Here is a 13392-nt window from a genome sequence, read left to right as displayed (position 1 = left end):
AACAAAGGGGAACAAAGACAGACCCTAGGGTTCCCAGGGTCTAGGAACATTTCTTAGTTATTTACTTTTCCCTCCCAAATGCTTTGTCAACATTATAAAGATGGTAGTGGCTGCCTAGTTCTCTTTATGTTTAGTTACCTGCACTTTCTTCATCAGGGTACAAGGTAGGTGCCCAGGTGAAGCTGTGTTCTTAGAGAGGAAAATGGAGTGTTAGTGTTGAGGGAAGGAGAATTGAACCAGGGGTGCTTAACCACTGAGCCACATCCCCAGCACTTTTTTGTATTTTATTTAGAGACAGAATCTCACCAAGTAGCTTAGTGCCTTGTCATTGCTGAGGCTGGCTTTGAGCTCTTGGTCCTCCTGCCTCAGCCTCCCAAGCTGCTAGGATTACAGGTGTGCACTATAATGCCTGACTCATTTTTTAATTTTGAGACAGAGTCCCACGAAGTTGCTTAGGGCTTTGCTGAGTCGCTGAGGCTGGTCTTGAATTTATGATTCTCATGCCTCAGCCTCTTAAATCACTGGGATTACAGGCATGTGACACCATGCCCAGCTAAAACTGGTATCTCTTTATCTTGCCCCCAGAATGTTCACAGTGCCACTAACAATATATGTGCTTTTTAAAGTAAGCATGTTAGGAACCAAAGAAAAACATATGACAGAGGGTTTTTTTTTTTTTTTTAATTGAGAGGAGGGAGTTGGGCTTCAAATATCTACTTGTTTTGGGGAAATAAATAAAGTTTTCTATTTTCCAAGCTGCTTTGAGTAACTTAGAAACTCTGAGAAGCTCCTGGCTAGCTGGCTGTCTATGTCTAGAGTTTGTCACTGTGCTTTTTTAACCTACAATTAGCTAGGATCTGCTAAAAGTGCAGCCAGTAATTGTCATATCCTTTTATAGCATAAGAAATTCTTTTTCCTTAAATGTTCTTATGATTCTTTTCCTACCCTTGACAGTATCAGTTTTTAGTGTAAAAGCTACAAAAATTAGATACTGCGGAAATCACTGATAATTACCATGAACTAGCTAGGCACTTCTGCACATGTTTTTAATGAGCGCCTACTACATGCCACTGTGGTAGGCATAGTCATTTTAATTAAAGGTATTAGTACTGAACTGGGGGACTGGGGAGACAGAGGTTAAACATCATGCAAATGCTTGAGTGATTTGAGATCCCTGGCCAATCTGAAGGAAAGCAGTAAGGATGTGTGTGAGGGAAATAGTTTGGGTAATTCTACCTTTTTTTTTTTTTTTTTTTAAATGAAGTGGAAGAGAAGGAATACCTTCTATTCTGGAATTCTAAAAATGCCACAAAATAGCCAATGCTTATTCTTATTTTAAAATTTAAAGGATTTTTATAATTTGGGGTCATGGTGTGGGTCTAGAATCAGAACCTAAGATGTGGATGATTTTGCAGGTGACATTTGGGGAAGACCTCTCAGAAGAAGAGAGCTTGAGGGCAAAGTGGTCAGAGGGTGGAGCCCAGCAAGGATGTGGGGCCTCCGCTGGGGACACCTGCCTGGATCTGGGTGGGCACCATCAGCATCCATGACAGTCTGCTGGGCCTGCAAAAAGTTGATATCTCAGTAGCTTTAGATAGATTTGGGGTCAGAGAGAGATGAGAAACCCTGGCTCCAGGGCTGCTTGGCTCAGCCAGCCCATTCTGGTGGTTCTGGACTCCACTAGCGGGCTGTTTGCATCCACCCTACTATGCGTTCATTGGGTTCTTCCGTGTGACACCTGTTCATTGCCAGCCTGCCACATGCCTGGCACTAGGTCTTTGTGTTTGGAATCTTGCCAAGCATGACCGTTTAGTAGAGTCAATTCTTGCAAATTATAGATTTTTGCCCAAAGCCAAGCGATGGCATTGTAAAGGCTCCTGAAGAAGCTCAACCACAGCCCCCTGGAGAAGCCAGAAGCTGCCAAGTTTTCCTTCTACCAAGAGTCTGAGAGTCTCTGTTAAAGCACTTGGCCATGATGCTCTCTAAAGGCGTCAATGCAGAGTTGGGCTGTTTGAAGGAACCTGTTCATTTCTCCTCAGTGGGGCTGGCTTCTCAGCAGAGGAGCAGGCTGGCCCCGGTGACACTGTTGTCAATCGGATTTCACCAGGGTGGAGAGTGCTGACCCTGTGTAGGAGATGGGATGCCTGTCACCTTGGTGGTATTTACAGCCATTTGGGAGGCTGGGCTGGCGGGGCCGGGCAGGCTCCCCAGCACTGAGGGTGGCAGAGTACTCTTCCAGCAGTGATGTGGGCGAGGGCCCCTTGTCCCTCAGGAGGGTGTTGGGACTGCTGCTGGCACCTTGAGATGCCTGATGGATGCCTGCTGCCATCAGGGTGTTGGCACCATGCCTTTCTTATTCTAAACTAGAAGAACACAAGCCCAGGCTGAAGTCCCAGCTGGAGGAAAAGTTTGCATCTTAATCTACTTTATGCCAACATCATTCTCCTTTGTTTGGAATCTTAATAGACTTTGGGGACTTGCCTTTTTAGATGATCCTGTCTGCAGGGATATCAGGAAAAAACCCACCTGTTTCTTGCCAGTTGTAGGAATATTTCGTGACTGTATTTTGCATAATTGGGATGCTGGCTGGCTTAACAACTAGGGCAGAGCTAAACGAAGCTGCTTTGCTTAGATGTTGATGGCTGAGGATGAGTGTGAGCCCCACTCCATTTCCTTGGGAAGATACCATGAGTTTGCTTTATTCCAGGGTTACAAGGGACACTCTGAACTTGTCAGAGTCATCGTTCAAAAAGATTCAGGATCTGTGGAAGATTGTTTTAGTTCTTACTAAGTAGCTGTGTGACCTTTGGATAATTGCTTTCTTTCTCTGGTCTATAGTTGTTCTCTGTTAGTTGGGAGTGATGGGAGATGTGTTTTCAGTTCCAGTGTGCAAAGATTTGCACCCACACAGTCTTTGCATCCAACTCACGTGTCTTAGATTGGATTCATGATACTACTTTTGTTTACAAAGGATTTGTATTTCAACATAAGCTGCTTGTGAGACTTTTTACCAGCAAGTGGATTTGATTGTGTAAACAATCATTTACTGAATATTTATGGCAAGTTCTCCTCTGTGGGGGGGTACCTAAATTGACAGCACAGTGGAACTATTTAAGTTATTCATTTTTTCTTGAGTGCACTTTGGTAATATGGGTCTTTCATGGAATTCGTTTCATTTGTCTTATTGGCATGAAATTATTCATGATATTTCCTTATTATTATTTTATGTAAACCACCCCAGTGTTTGAATGAAAGCTGTATGTTTTTTGGAAACATTTCTTCTTAGAATTATTTGGCTTGCTTGTTATTTAATTATATGTTGTCCATGAAGGCTGTCTCATCAAGGAATCAAAATTCTTTAGGAATAACTTTTTTTAGCTGGGCGCAGTGGCACATACCTATAATCCCAGTGGCTCTGGAGGCTGAGGCAGGAAGATCACGAGTTCAAAGCCAGCCTCAGAAAAAAGCAAGGTGCTAAGCAACTCACTGAGACCCTATCTTTAAATAAAATACAAGATAAAGCGAGGATTGTGGCTCAGTGGTCAAGTGCCCAAGTTTAATCCCCAGTACCCCCCACCCTCCAAAATAGAATAATTTTTTAAAAGAATCTGTAAGCGGTTTGCCTCCTCTGTCCTGAGCAGCAGTGGGTAGGGAAGTCTCCACCTGCTCTTCAGATACACCTCTGGTCACAGTAGGGTCAGTGTTCAGGTATGGGCTTTGACAGACGGTTCAGGTATTCCAGGTGTCCTGATGTCCATTTAAAATCCCTCCAAACCAAAGCACGAAGATGTGGAAATGAGACAGACTCCTTGCTTCATCTCTCTTGAGAAGAAGTTGAGGGAGCTTGCGTTTCTAATGATTTCTGCAGCCTCGTTTGCATGCAGGGAATGCGACAGAGCTCTGTTGGGCCCCTGGTGTTTGAAAGTGCTGTTGACACAGACCAGTGGAGATGAGTGGGCTGCTGGAGGCCCTTGAGGTCCATTACCGGCAGAACAAGGAAACTGGGAAGCCTTAGAATCATCTGGGCAGCTTCAGGGCAAGTGGTCCCGAGGTGGGGTGTACTTTATGGCGCTCTTCCACTTGAACACACTCAAAGAGCCTCCGTGAACAACATCTGGCAAAACAAAACGCAGCCCAAACCCAAGGTGACTTGTGAATCTCGCTGCAACAGACAACAGAGATTAAATATCCAGGTCACAGGAATCAGCAGCCTGCCAGGGATCCCTGCCCTCCCGGAATTGCACTGGGTGCGTGGTGCAGCCCTGGGGATGCTGGAGTGCTGGGAGGAAACATTAAACCCAGGGGTGAAAAGGAAAGATCAGCTGTCCCTGGGGAGAGCTCTGGTCTAAGCAAACCAGCATCCGGTGTCCCTGAGGAGGACAATGTGAGGGATAGGGCGGGAACATTGGAGAGGCTCCCAGACATTGGCATGAAGAGGCTGCTGGTGAAGAGGCCTCTGATAGGAAAGGAGAGCCCACAGGCTGTGAAGAAAGGATGGAAAGCAGAAGAAGAGTCCATTCTCAGGAAACTGGCCAGCTGGAGGGAAAGTGGAGATGAGGTTATCATTAGGGTGGCTGGCGTGTCTGAGGTGTCCCCAGCCCTGGGAGCATATGAGGCCATGTTAATATTAATGCCCAACTTGGCAAATCTCACTGGACTCTTCTGCTCACACAGGTCCTCTGCCAGTGTCCTCAGAGTCCCCAGAGTAGGATGTCACCTGTGCTCAGGTGCAGCATGGCTTGCATCTCCTGTTCTTCCTCTAGTTGTCCTGTCACTCCTGTTACTCCCCCTGTCCCTCAGGGCTGCCCTTCTGCTGTCACTGTCTTCCCCAGGCTGCTCATGACCTTCTGCTGTTTCTCCTGAGGCTGCCAAGCCTCGGAGTCTCACAGAGGCTTTGGAAACAGCTCTTTCCACATCCATCCTTCTCCCTGTGCTCCAGAAGTGCTTACACCAGCTGTTCTGGGATCCAGGAGTGCAGGGGCAGATGCCATGCTGGTGCCTCTTCTCATGGCCTGCTGTGCCTGTTATACCCTCCCAGGGGTCTGAAGTTTCCTATGCACAAACCTCTACTTGTCTTTCCAACTACCCCCTTGTCTGCCCGTTTGCAGCACACCCACCATGGGCCGAAGCCAACCTTAGGTCCTTGTTTGGATTTCATTGGGTCTTGCTGCCACACTTAAAAGGCTACCCAAGTCAATATGCACTAGTCCAAGGGCTTATGATCCCTCCTGTTGGGGACTGCATCTTTTGTTTCTGTTAACCATTTTGGCAAAGCAAGAAATATTCTATAGCACTGCAACTTGAACTCCTGTGTATCATAACCATGCTGCTGGGGTTGCGGGCAGGGTCTTGTTAAAACCCAGTATCTGATTCTGTCATGTCTGGTGTGGGGCCTGAAATTCTGCATTTCCACAGAACTCCCAGGTGACACAGGTGTGGCTTTGGGTAGTAAAGGGGTTCAAAACATGCCACCCCTAAATAGGCCACTTTGCCACATCATTATTTCGAGTTGAAGGTAAATTACGGAATAGCAGAGGCAGAAAAAGCTCCTTCCCTTCTCTTTTTGCCTAAAAGCAAGGCATAAATTTCTTTTTTGTTAAATTGTACCTCTGGCTTCTCTTGTAGCAGGAAGGGTAAACACTTAACTATCACACAAGACCCTAGACTCTTATCAGCACCCACACGGCACTGAGAGGAATCTCCATAGCAAGTCTTACTTAATTCTTAGCTTCCATTAGTCTCCCCTGTAGGTTTAACTTCCATTGCCCCTAGAAGCCCCAAACCCTTTGCCTTTGTCTGTTACTTCTCTACAAATGTCTCACTCTCCTAAACATGAAGATTAGGAGAGTAGTAATCATATAAAGGAAGAAAGTAATAATAGGTGGTTAGACAGGAAAGTGGATTAATGTGACTTGCAGTCACTTTTTCCAGCTCCGTTAGGTGTGACGGGGAATTGAGTCTAGTTATGCGAATTCATCTGACCTGTGGCAGGTAGGAAACTTGATTTCTGGGACCCAGCCCCACTAGGCCTTGCTGGTTCACTTGGAGTTTTTTGGCTCCCACCTCAGTCAGGGCAGCTTCAGATCAGTGAGCAGGAAGCTGCTCTCTCTCTCTCTAAGCTATGTGCTTAGTTTTGCTGGAGTGTTTCTTATTGTCCTGTTCCTATTGGCTTTCTATTTCAATTCCCCCATGAACAGCAAATCCATCTGTCTGAGTCACATTCAGCATCACATTCTGTATGACCTTGAGATGTACATGGATTTGGGGAAAAACCCAAGGGTATGAGTCCTATTTTCTTTTAGAGTGTGTGGATGAGGAATAAGCATGGTGGAGTGCCCATCTAGGCCAAGCTGACCATCTAGGTCAGCATGAGTGAGATATTAATTCTGTTTGGCAGGTGGGGAAACTGAGGTTTGGAAAGATTATATAATGTTCCTAGAGGCATCCAGATAATAAGAGCCTGGTAGGGCCGTGGAGTCTGACTCCGTGTTCAGTGTTCTTTGTACCACTCTAAAATAAAGCTTTATCAAACTGAAGAAATGTTTTTCTCTTCCCTGCCTGTATGAGTTTTCTTAATAAGTGCTACCTTGGCAGATTTCCTTGTGGAAATTCATTCCTCCCTCCCTCCCTCTCTTCCTTTCTTCCTCCCTCCCTCCCTCTCTCTCTAGCTTCCTGGGAAGCTGCTGGCTTGGTGGCTGAGGGCTGGCGATTGGGATGTTTAATTTTTGCTCTTTCTACCTTTTGTAGCTTTGTAAACAATTTATTATCAATGTAGGGACAGAGTATGGATTCTCTTAGATTAGCTGGAGCCTTTTGAAATTTCTGATCTGTGTAGGTCAAACTTGATAGACCTACTGGCAATTTCATATGACTCCGGTTCATTGATTTTGCAAGTAGATTGTTGGAGATGAATAGATGCTGGTTGGCCTTTGGTTTTCTAGTCAGGTTGATTAGGGTAGGTACTAGAATAATGCTGCTGTGGTGAGCCTGAAGTCCTCGGTGCACAGTGTCCTTGGGGATGAGAACGTTCCTGGAGCCTGAGCCCAGGGCTATGCCCCAGCTCACATTGTTTGCTCTTGCTACCGATGCACCAGGCATTTAGAGTCTCCTTATTTTTTTTTTCCCCTCTTACTTGTAAAGAAAAACACTTTGCTCTGGACTAAGAACTTTAAAGGAGGAAGGTGAGTCTGTGGAAGAGAGGATTGAAATGGGTTTTGTTTTCCTGCTGCTCCCCAGGAGCTGGATGCAGACAGAACCAGAAGTACCATTGCTATAGATTCCAGATATGCTGGAAAGGTGTGGGGCTGAGTTCTCATTCTTGCCTCAGACCGTACAGCTTCTGAGTGAGCTTGTGAATGCCTGGGCTGTAGACTGATGGTGCCTGATGCTGGCGTGGCAGAGGCTGAGCTTCTCTGTCTGTGCATTATGTTTGACTGTGCCCTTGGATGACGGTTGCGCTTGTGGAGCCTTGTCCTGGTTCAGGGATGGGAAATGTCAGGCTGTCCTCCCGACCACAACAGGTCAAGGCAAGTTTTGAGGGAGAGGCTGCTGAATGTGTCTTAGTTTTCCCAAGAGCACATCCCCTCTCCCTCCTATCCCAACTGTGGGTACCAGACCATCCATCACTGTACCCTGACTCTTCAGTGGCAATGTTTAGGATCACCATGGCTTGCGTCTTTGTCATTTTAAGTCACCATGCAATCTGTATGGCCCATCAATGCTCATCCTGTTCTATGAGTACTACTTCATGTCTCTGAAATCCCAACCAAGACCTTTCTCTGGGGACTTCCTGAACCCCTTTCTATGCTAAAAGCTCCAGCATCCCTAATATATTCACTGGATGCTTCCTGAATCTCCTCGATCCTCCCTGAGGATCCCACCCATTTTTCTTCCCTAGAATAGAGAATTCTTTTTTTCTAGGGACTGCAGAGTTTGAAGTCAGGGCTCAGAAATTGGCATTTCAGGCTGTTTGAGGGCTATTACTTTTCTTCTCTCCTGTAACATGCTTCCACGCTTCCTCGGTTGAGAGTTCTAGTGTATCCCCTTGCGTTGGCACTGCCTTATAGTGCCTGCTTGGGACTTTCTCCACCTAACTAGAGTTTCACCTTCATTTGTCATAACCTGAATGTCCACATGGTCAACCTGACCAGTCCTGTACCATGGTTCCTCAGCCCTTCTGCTGGGGTCCTCCACTCATCTAGTGTTAAAGGCCCAACTTAATGTTGGCATCTATGCCTAGGTCTGGGTTTATGTATCTGTGTCTATGTCTGTGTCTATATCCTGGCCTTCAAGTGCTCTTGGTTGCTCATTTTCCTGGAACTTCCACTTGATCTGCCTCTTGATGTCTCCAAGTTTTTCTGGTGTGTCCTCCTTCCTCTGACCTCATCTAGTGGTCTATCCCTAGGGCTTCCTGATCCTCTCCCCTCCTTTGCTGGGAAAACCCCAGTCTGAGATATTGGCTAAAATACTTTCCTCTTTCACTGTCTTCTCAGAGAAAATAATTAGGACCTCATTTGCTTAATTTAACAAATATGTGTTCAGGGTCCTGCTCCTTGTGAAACACCATAAGCAAGATGAATGAGAACCCCAGCCCTTTGCTTACAAGTATTTGAAGGTCACCTTCTTTCAGTTCCTCAATGCAGGCAGAGGCATTAGAAGGATTGTGAGAAGAAAAAAGATAACAGATGTCCATAAATAAATCCTTTAACTGTAAATGTGATTGTTAAGCTCATAAATTTGTGGCATGTGGGAAGATCAGTACCAGCCGCTATCTTGTCATCTGATCTGACACCTGTGTCTAGATGGAAATCATCTCCGAACAGATTGTATGTTATAATTAAAAAACAAAAAACATTCTGTGTGAATATGCTGGGCCAAACTGCCCATCTTGGCACAACTGGAGTTTCTGCTATAGTTGACTCAAATATACTTACAAATAATTACTTTTTAACTTCTTTTCAAAGGAAACCTACGTGGCAGATTCCTACACGCAAAGTATGAAATATGGATCCTTTGGGATGACTTTAACAATTCTCAGCCAACCCTCAGGGTTTAATTAAATTACAGATTCTGTTTTCTGTTTTCTTTTTCTGAACCTGGATAGAAATTGGGGAAATTGAACCAATTTTGCCTCTGCTAGTTAATTCTGACTGGGTGAAATCGGTCAGGAAATCTGAAATCTTATTTTATCCATGTAAATTTTCATTATTTAAGCTCTGAACATTAATAAGTCCTTGGTTCCTTTCCCTCCCCCCACCCCCTCTCTCTCTCTTTCCAGTACTGGAGATCAAACCCAGGGTCTTGCACATGCTAAAGCATGTGTTCTACCATTGAACTACACACCCAACTCCTTTTCTCATTTTAATAAGTGGAGGAAAAAACATCTGGAGAAGGAAGTTTCTATACTTAGATTGAAAAACCTCCTTTAATTTTATTTTGCCAATGTCTAATGCAAGATCATCCCAATTAAGAGTAAGAAATACCCACCACATCAGGTCTGGCATTTCTCATGATGCTAGGCAAGGCTGTGCACTACAGACTTTTACTTTTTCAGTAATGTCACTGGTTAAATGAAATTATAATACCACAATAGATATTAAGATTATAAGGAACGTCTTGATAACTGGCAATTACTGTGTCCTCATTGTGTGTCAAGCACTGTGTTAAGGGAACTATAATCATTTTCTTACGTACTCTTCACAAAATCCTGGGAGGAAGATGTTAGTGTTCCTGCTTTATGGGTGAAACCACTGAAATAAAAGTGATTTGCCCAGGTTCACATAGTAGTCAGTGGCCACTTCAGGATTAAAATCTGGGTCTGGCTCAAATCTTGTGACCAAAACCACTTCCCCTGTTGCCTTAGCTGAGTGAATTGAAAATCTAGCTGGGAAAACTGCAAAGAGGCAGGTGTATCTGCCATAATGAACATCCATAATTTTCCAGGATGTTCCTGTTGCTTGGGTCTAGTGTCTTAGTCATAGGTCCCTGAAGCCCACTCATTTTGGGGAAGCTGGGGTTGTATGCATAGAGCCAACCCCCCGCCTCTAGAAGGCCCTCAATGTGTGGCTACTCTGGGGAGTGGGTCACTAAGAGGCTGTAGGAGTCTCCGCAGCCCAGTGCTAACTCTATTCTGCATTGCTGGTCTCTCATAGAGAAGACTGGGGATGAGACATAAGGTATATAAGGACTACATCATTTCAAGTGGGACCCCCAGAGACCGCACTTATAAGCTATCATAGTAGAATAAGAATCTTTAGTAAGGCTGGTGGAGTCTGAGCACTCTTTGAACCCACCTCGAGTGATGTGCTATTGTCTTTTTTTCTGTTGCAGGTCATCGAGGCCTATGTGACCATTCTCTGAAATATTTAAGCTCGAAAATCACAGAGCGAAGGCTGCAGGGCACCTGGCTGCCTCCTGGCCGAGGAAACCCAGAGAAACCATTCCCGGGAGCTCGAGGTTCTGTCATGCCCATGTTCAGCCCCCAGAATGGTCTTCATTCAGTCCAGGCTGAGAACAGCCCACTGAAGCCCAGGGTGGTGACCGTGGTGAAGCTGGGCGGGCAGCCCCTCCGCAAGGTCACCCTGCTCCTCAACAGGCGGTCGGTGCAGACGTTCGAGCAGCTCCTAGCAGACATCTCAGAAGCCTTGGGCTTTCCCAGGTGGAAGAATGATCGTGTGAGAAAACTGTTTAACCTGAAGGGCAGGGAAATCAGGAGTGTCTCTGATTTCTTCAGGGAAGGGGATGCTTTCATAGCCATGGGCAAAGAACCCTTGACATTGAAGAGCATTCAGGTGGCTATAGAAGAGCTGTATCCTAACAAAAACCGGACCCTGACATTGACCCAGCACAGCCGGGTCCCTTCTCCAAGGCTAAGAAGCAGACTTTATGGCAAGACTCTGAAAGGGGGTCACCACTGTGGGGAGACCGGGAGCAGCGGTGAGGCTGCCCGGAGCAAGACAGCCATTGGGCACCAGGGGAAGTGCCCCCAGGAGCTGGTGCTGGAGGACAAGGTGAGGGCCCAGAAGAAGTGGGCGAGGGGAAAACAAGAGTCTGAAGCGGGTGGCAAGCCACCCAGGGAAACTACTCTGGAAGACAGGAATGCCAGTGGGGAGAAGCACCTGGGGGTGGAGATCGAGAAGACCTCTGGGGAGATCATCAGGTGTGAGAAGTGCAAGCGAGAGAGGGAGCTCCAGCAGAGCCTGGAGAGGGAGAGGCTGTCCCTGGGGACCAGCGAGCTGGACATGGGCAGGTGCCCAAAGTACGATGTGGACAAGCTGGTGAGGACGAGAAGCTGCAGGAGGTCTCCAGAGGCAAACCCTGTGGGTGGGGAGGAAGGGTGGAGAGGTGACAGCCACAGGAACAGCCCCAGGAATCCCACTCAAGAGCTGAGGAGACCCGGCAAGAACCCAGACAAGAAAGCAGACAGAGACCCAGAGGATCAGGAAAGCCACCCTCAGGGGGCAACCAAGGCCAAGAAGGACGTTGTGGAGAGTGCACCAGCCACAGAGGAGGGGCAGAGGGATGTGAAGAAAGATGCCAAGCACGTTTGCAAGAACAAGCAGGGTAGCTGGCTCCTGAGAGAGCCCCAGGCCGACCCTGAGAAGGTCCCCAGGACCCGAGAGGAAGAGAAGGAGGCAGAGAGGGAGAAGAAGCCAGGTGCATCAGGAGGGAGAAAGGTGGCTTTCAGAGATGAGACCCCTGGTAGGGTAGAGAAGGAGCCCAAGACCAGGCCAGAGGAGAACAAGCCAGAACGGCCCAGTGGCCGGAAGCTGCGACCTGCGGGCATCATCGCAGCACACGTGGAGAAGCACTACGAGACGGGCCGGGTCATCGGGGATGGGAATTTCGCCGTGGTGAAGGAGTGCAGGCACCGGGAGACCAGGCAGGCCTATGCCATGAAGATTATTGACAAGTCCAAACTCAAGGGTAAGGAAGACATAGTTGACAGCGAGATCTTAATCATCCAGAGCCTCTCTCACCCCAACATAGTGAAATTGCATGAAGTCTATGAAACAGAAACAGAAATCTACCTGATCATGGAGTATGTGCAGGGAGGGGACCTTTTTGATGCCATCATAGAAAGTGTGAAGTTTCCAGAGCCTGATGCTGCCCTCATGATCATGGACTTATGTAAAGCCCTGGTCCACCTGCATGACAAGAACATTGTCCACCGGGACCTCAAGCCGGAAAACCTCCTGGTAAGCCTCATTTTTTGCTGCTGTGGGATAGTTTTTTTTTTTTTTAAATGGGATAAAATAAATATTAATTGTTTCATATCCTGTTACCTTTACATACTTGACTTTTATGTTATTTTAGCATACTCGTTCCAATATTTAAAACTTTAGTTAGAGTTCCTAGGTGGCTGAGATAAATTGGTTTTGATGAAATTACTGAAAAATAAACATTGCAATTTAAATAAATGAAAACTCTTTTTTTCATCCCTGAGAGAAAAAAGTTTGCTTTGATGATGACCCTACAGACTTAATTTCCTGACCTTTTGCACATCCTTTCGTCCATGGTGGCAGCTTCCACCCAGGCTTGGTGCCTACCATTGACTGACTTCCCACTGAGACCCTCCCTATGACCCTTTTGAGGATAATACTTTGCCAAGGAATTCTAAAGGGATAATATTTTTCAGGTGTCTATGTGTGGAGTGGTAAGGGGCTGACCCTGGAGTTAGATACTCTGGGTTTGAATCTTGGCTTTCTTAGTTACTCAATTCGGGATAAGCCCCTTACCTCTCTGAGCCTCTGAGCCCAGTTTACTCTTTTTTTTTTTTTTTTTGGTATTGGGGATTGAACTCAGGGGCACTCAATCACTGAGCCACATCCCCAGCCCTATTTTGCATTTTATTGAGAGACAGGGTCTCACTGAGTTCCTTAACACCTTGCTTTTGCTGAGGCTGGCTTTGAACTCACGATTACAGGCGTGTACCACTGCTCCCAGCTCTGCTAATATCAGAGGCTGCCTTGCCTCCTTCCTCCCACCTCAAATGGGAATTGTTAAGGTACCCCACCCTAGAATGATTCCTACCTCCTGACACTATCCAGAGCAAACACCTGCTTTCTTAAACTCTCCCCCAAATCATGTAACACAGCCCAAATCTCATGATAGGTCCTTTGAACACCCTCTTGCTTAGATGCCAGGCGCCCGCCAATGGTGCATTCTCCCCTTTGCAGTGAGTTGATAAGCTCCGCAGGTTTGACCAAAAGTGCTTCCCTGGAAGTCTTTGTCAGGGCAGCAGCGTCACACAGTCACCATGTGGCATCTGCAGTCTACTTTTTTAAAAAAAAAATTTTTATTTCTTCTATTTTAATTTTTATTGGTATATTTTAACTCTACATAAGAGTGGTATTCATTATGTCACATTCCTACATGCACATAATTTGATCA

General features: G+C 46.3%; 1 protein-coding gene across 2 annotated transcripts in view; it reads left to right on the top strand.

The window, feature by feature from the left end:
- Positions 1–13392, top strand: part of Dclk3 (doublecortin like kinase 3) — a 63952-nt gene that overhangs the window by 33270 nt on the left and 17290 nt on the right. For both annotated transcript variants that reach the window (XM_058576595.1, XM_046437433.2), the window contains exon 2: positions 10330–12197. In XM_058576595.1, the coding sequence (XP_058432578.1) occupies positions 10464–12197 (1734 nt within the window). In that variant the 5' untranslated portion in view covers positions 10330–10463. The remainder of the gene's footprint in view (positions 1–10329; positions 12198–13392) is intronic.

The sequence above is a fragment of the Marmota monax genome, unplaced genomic scaffold (genome assembly GCF_021218885.2).
Source record: "Marmota monax isolate L192 unplaced genomic scaffold, Marmota_monax_Labrador192_F-V1.1 WCK01_AAM20220418_F8-fsc00021, whole genome shotgun sequence".
In the NCBI taxonomy this organism is placed as follows: domain Eukaryota; kingdom Metazoa; phylum Chordata; class Mammalia; order Rodentia; family Sciuridae; genus Marmota; species Marmota monax.
The sequence above is the reverse complement of the archived record's forward strand: the minus strand, read 5'-3'. Positions and strand labels throughout refer to the sequence as shown.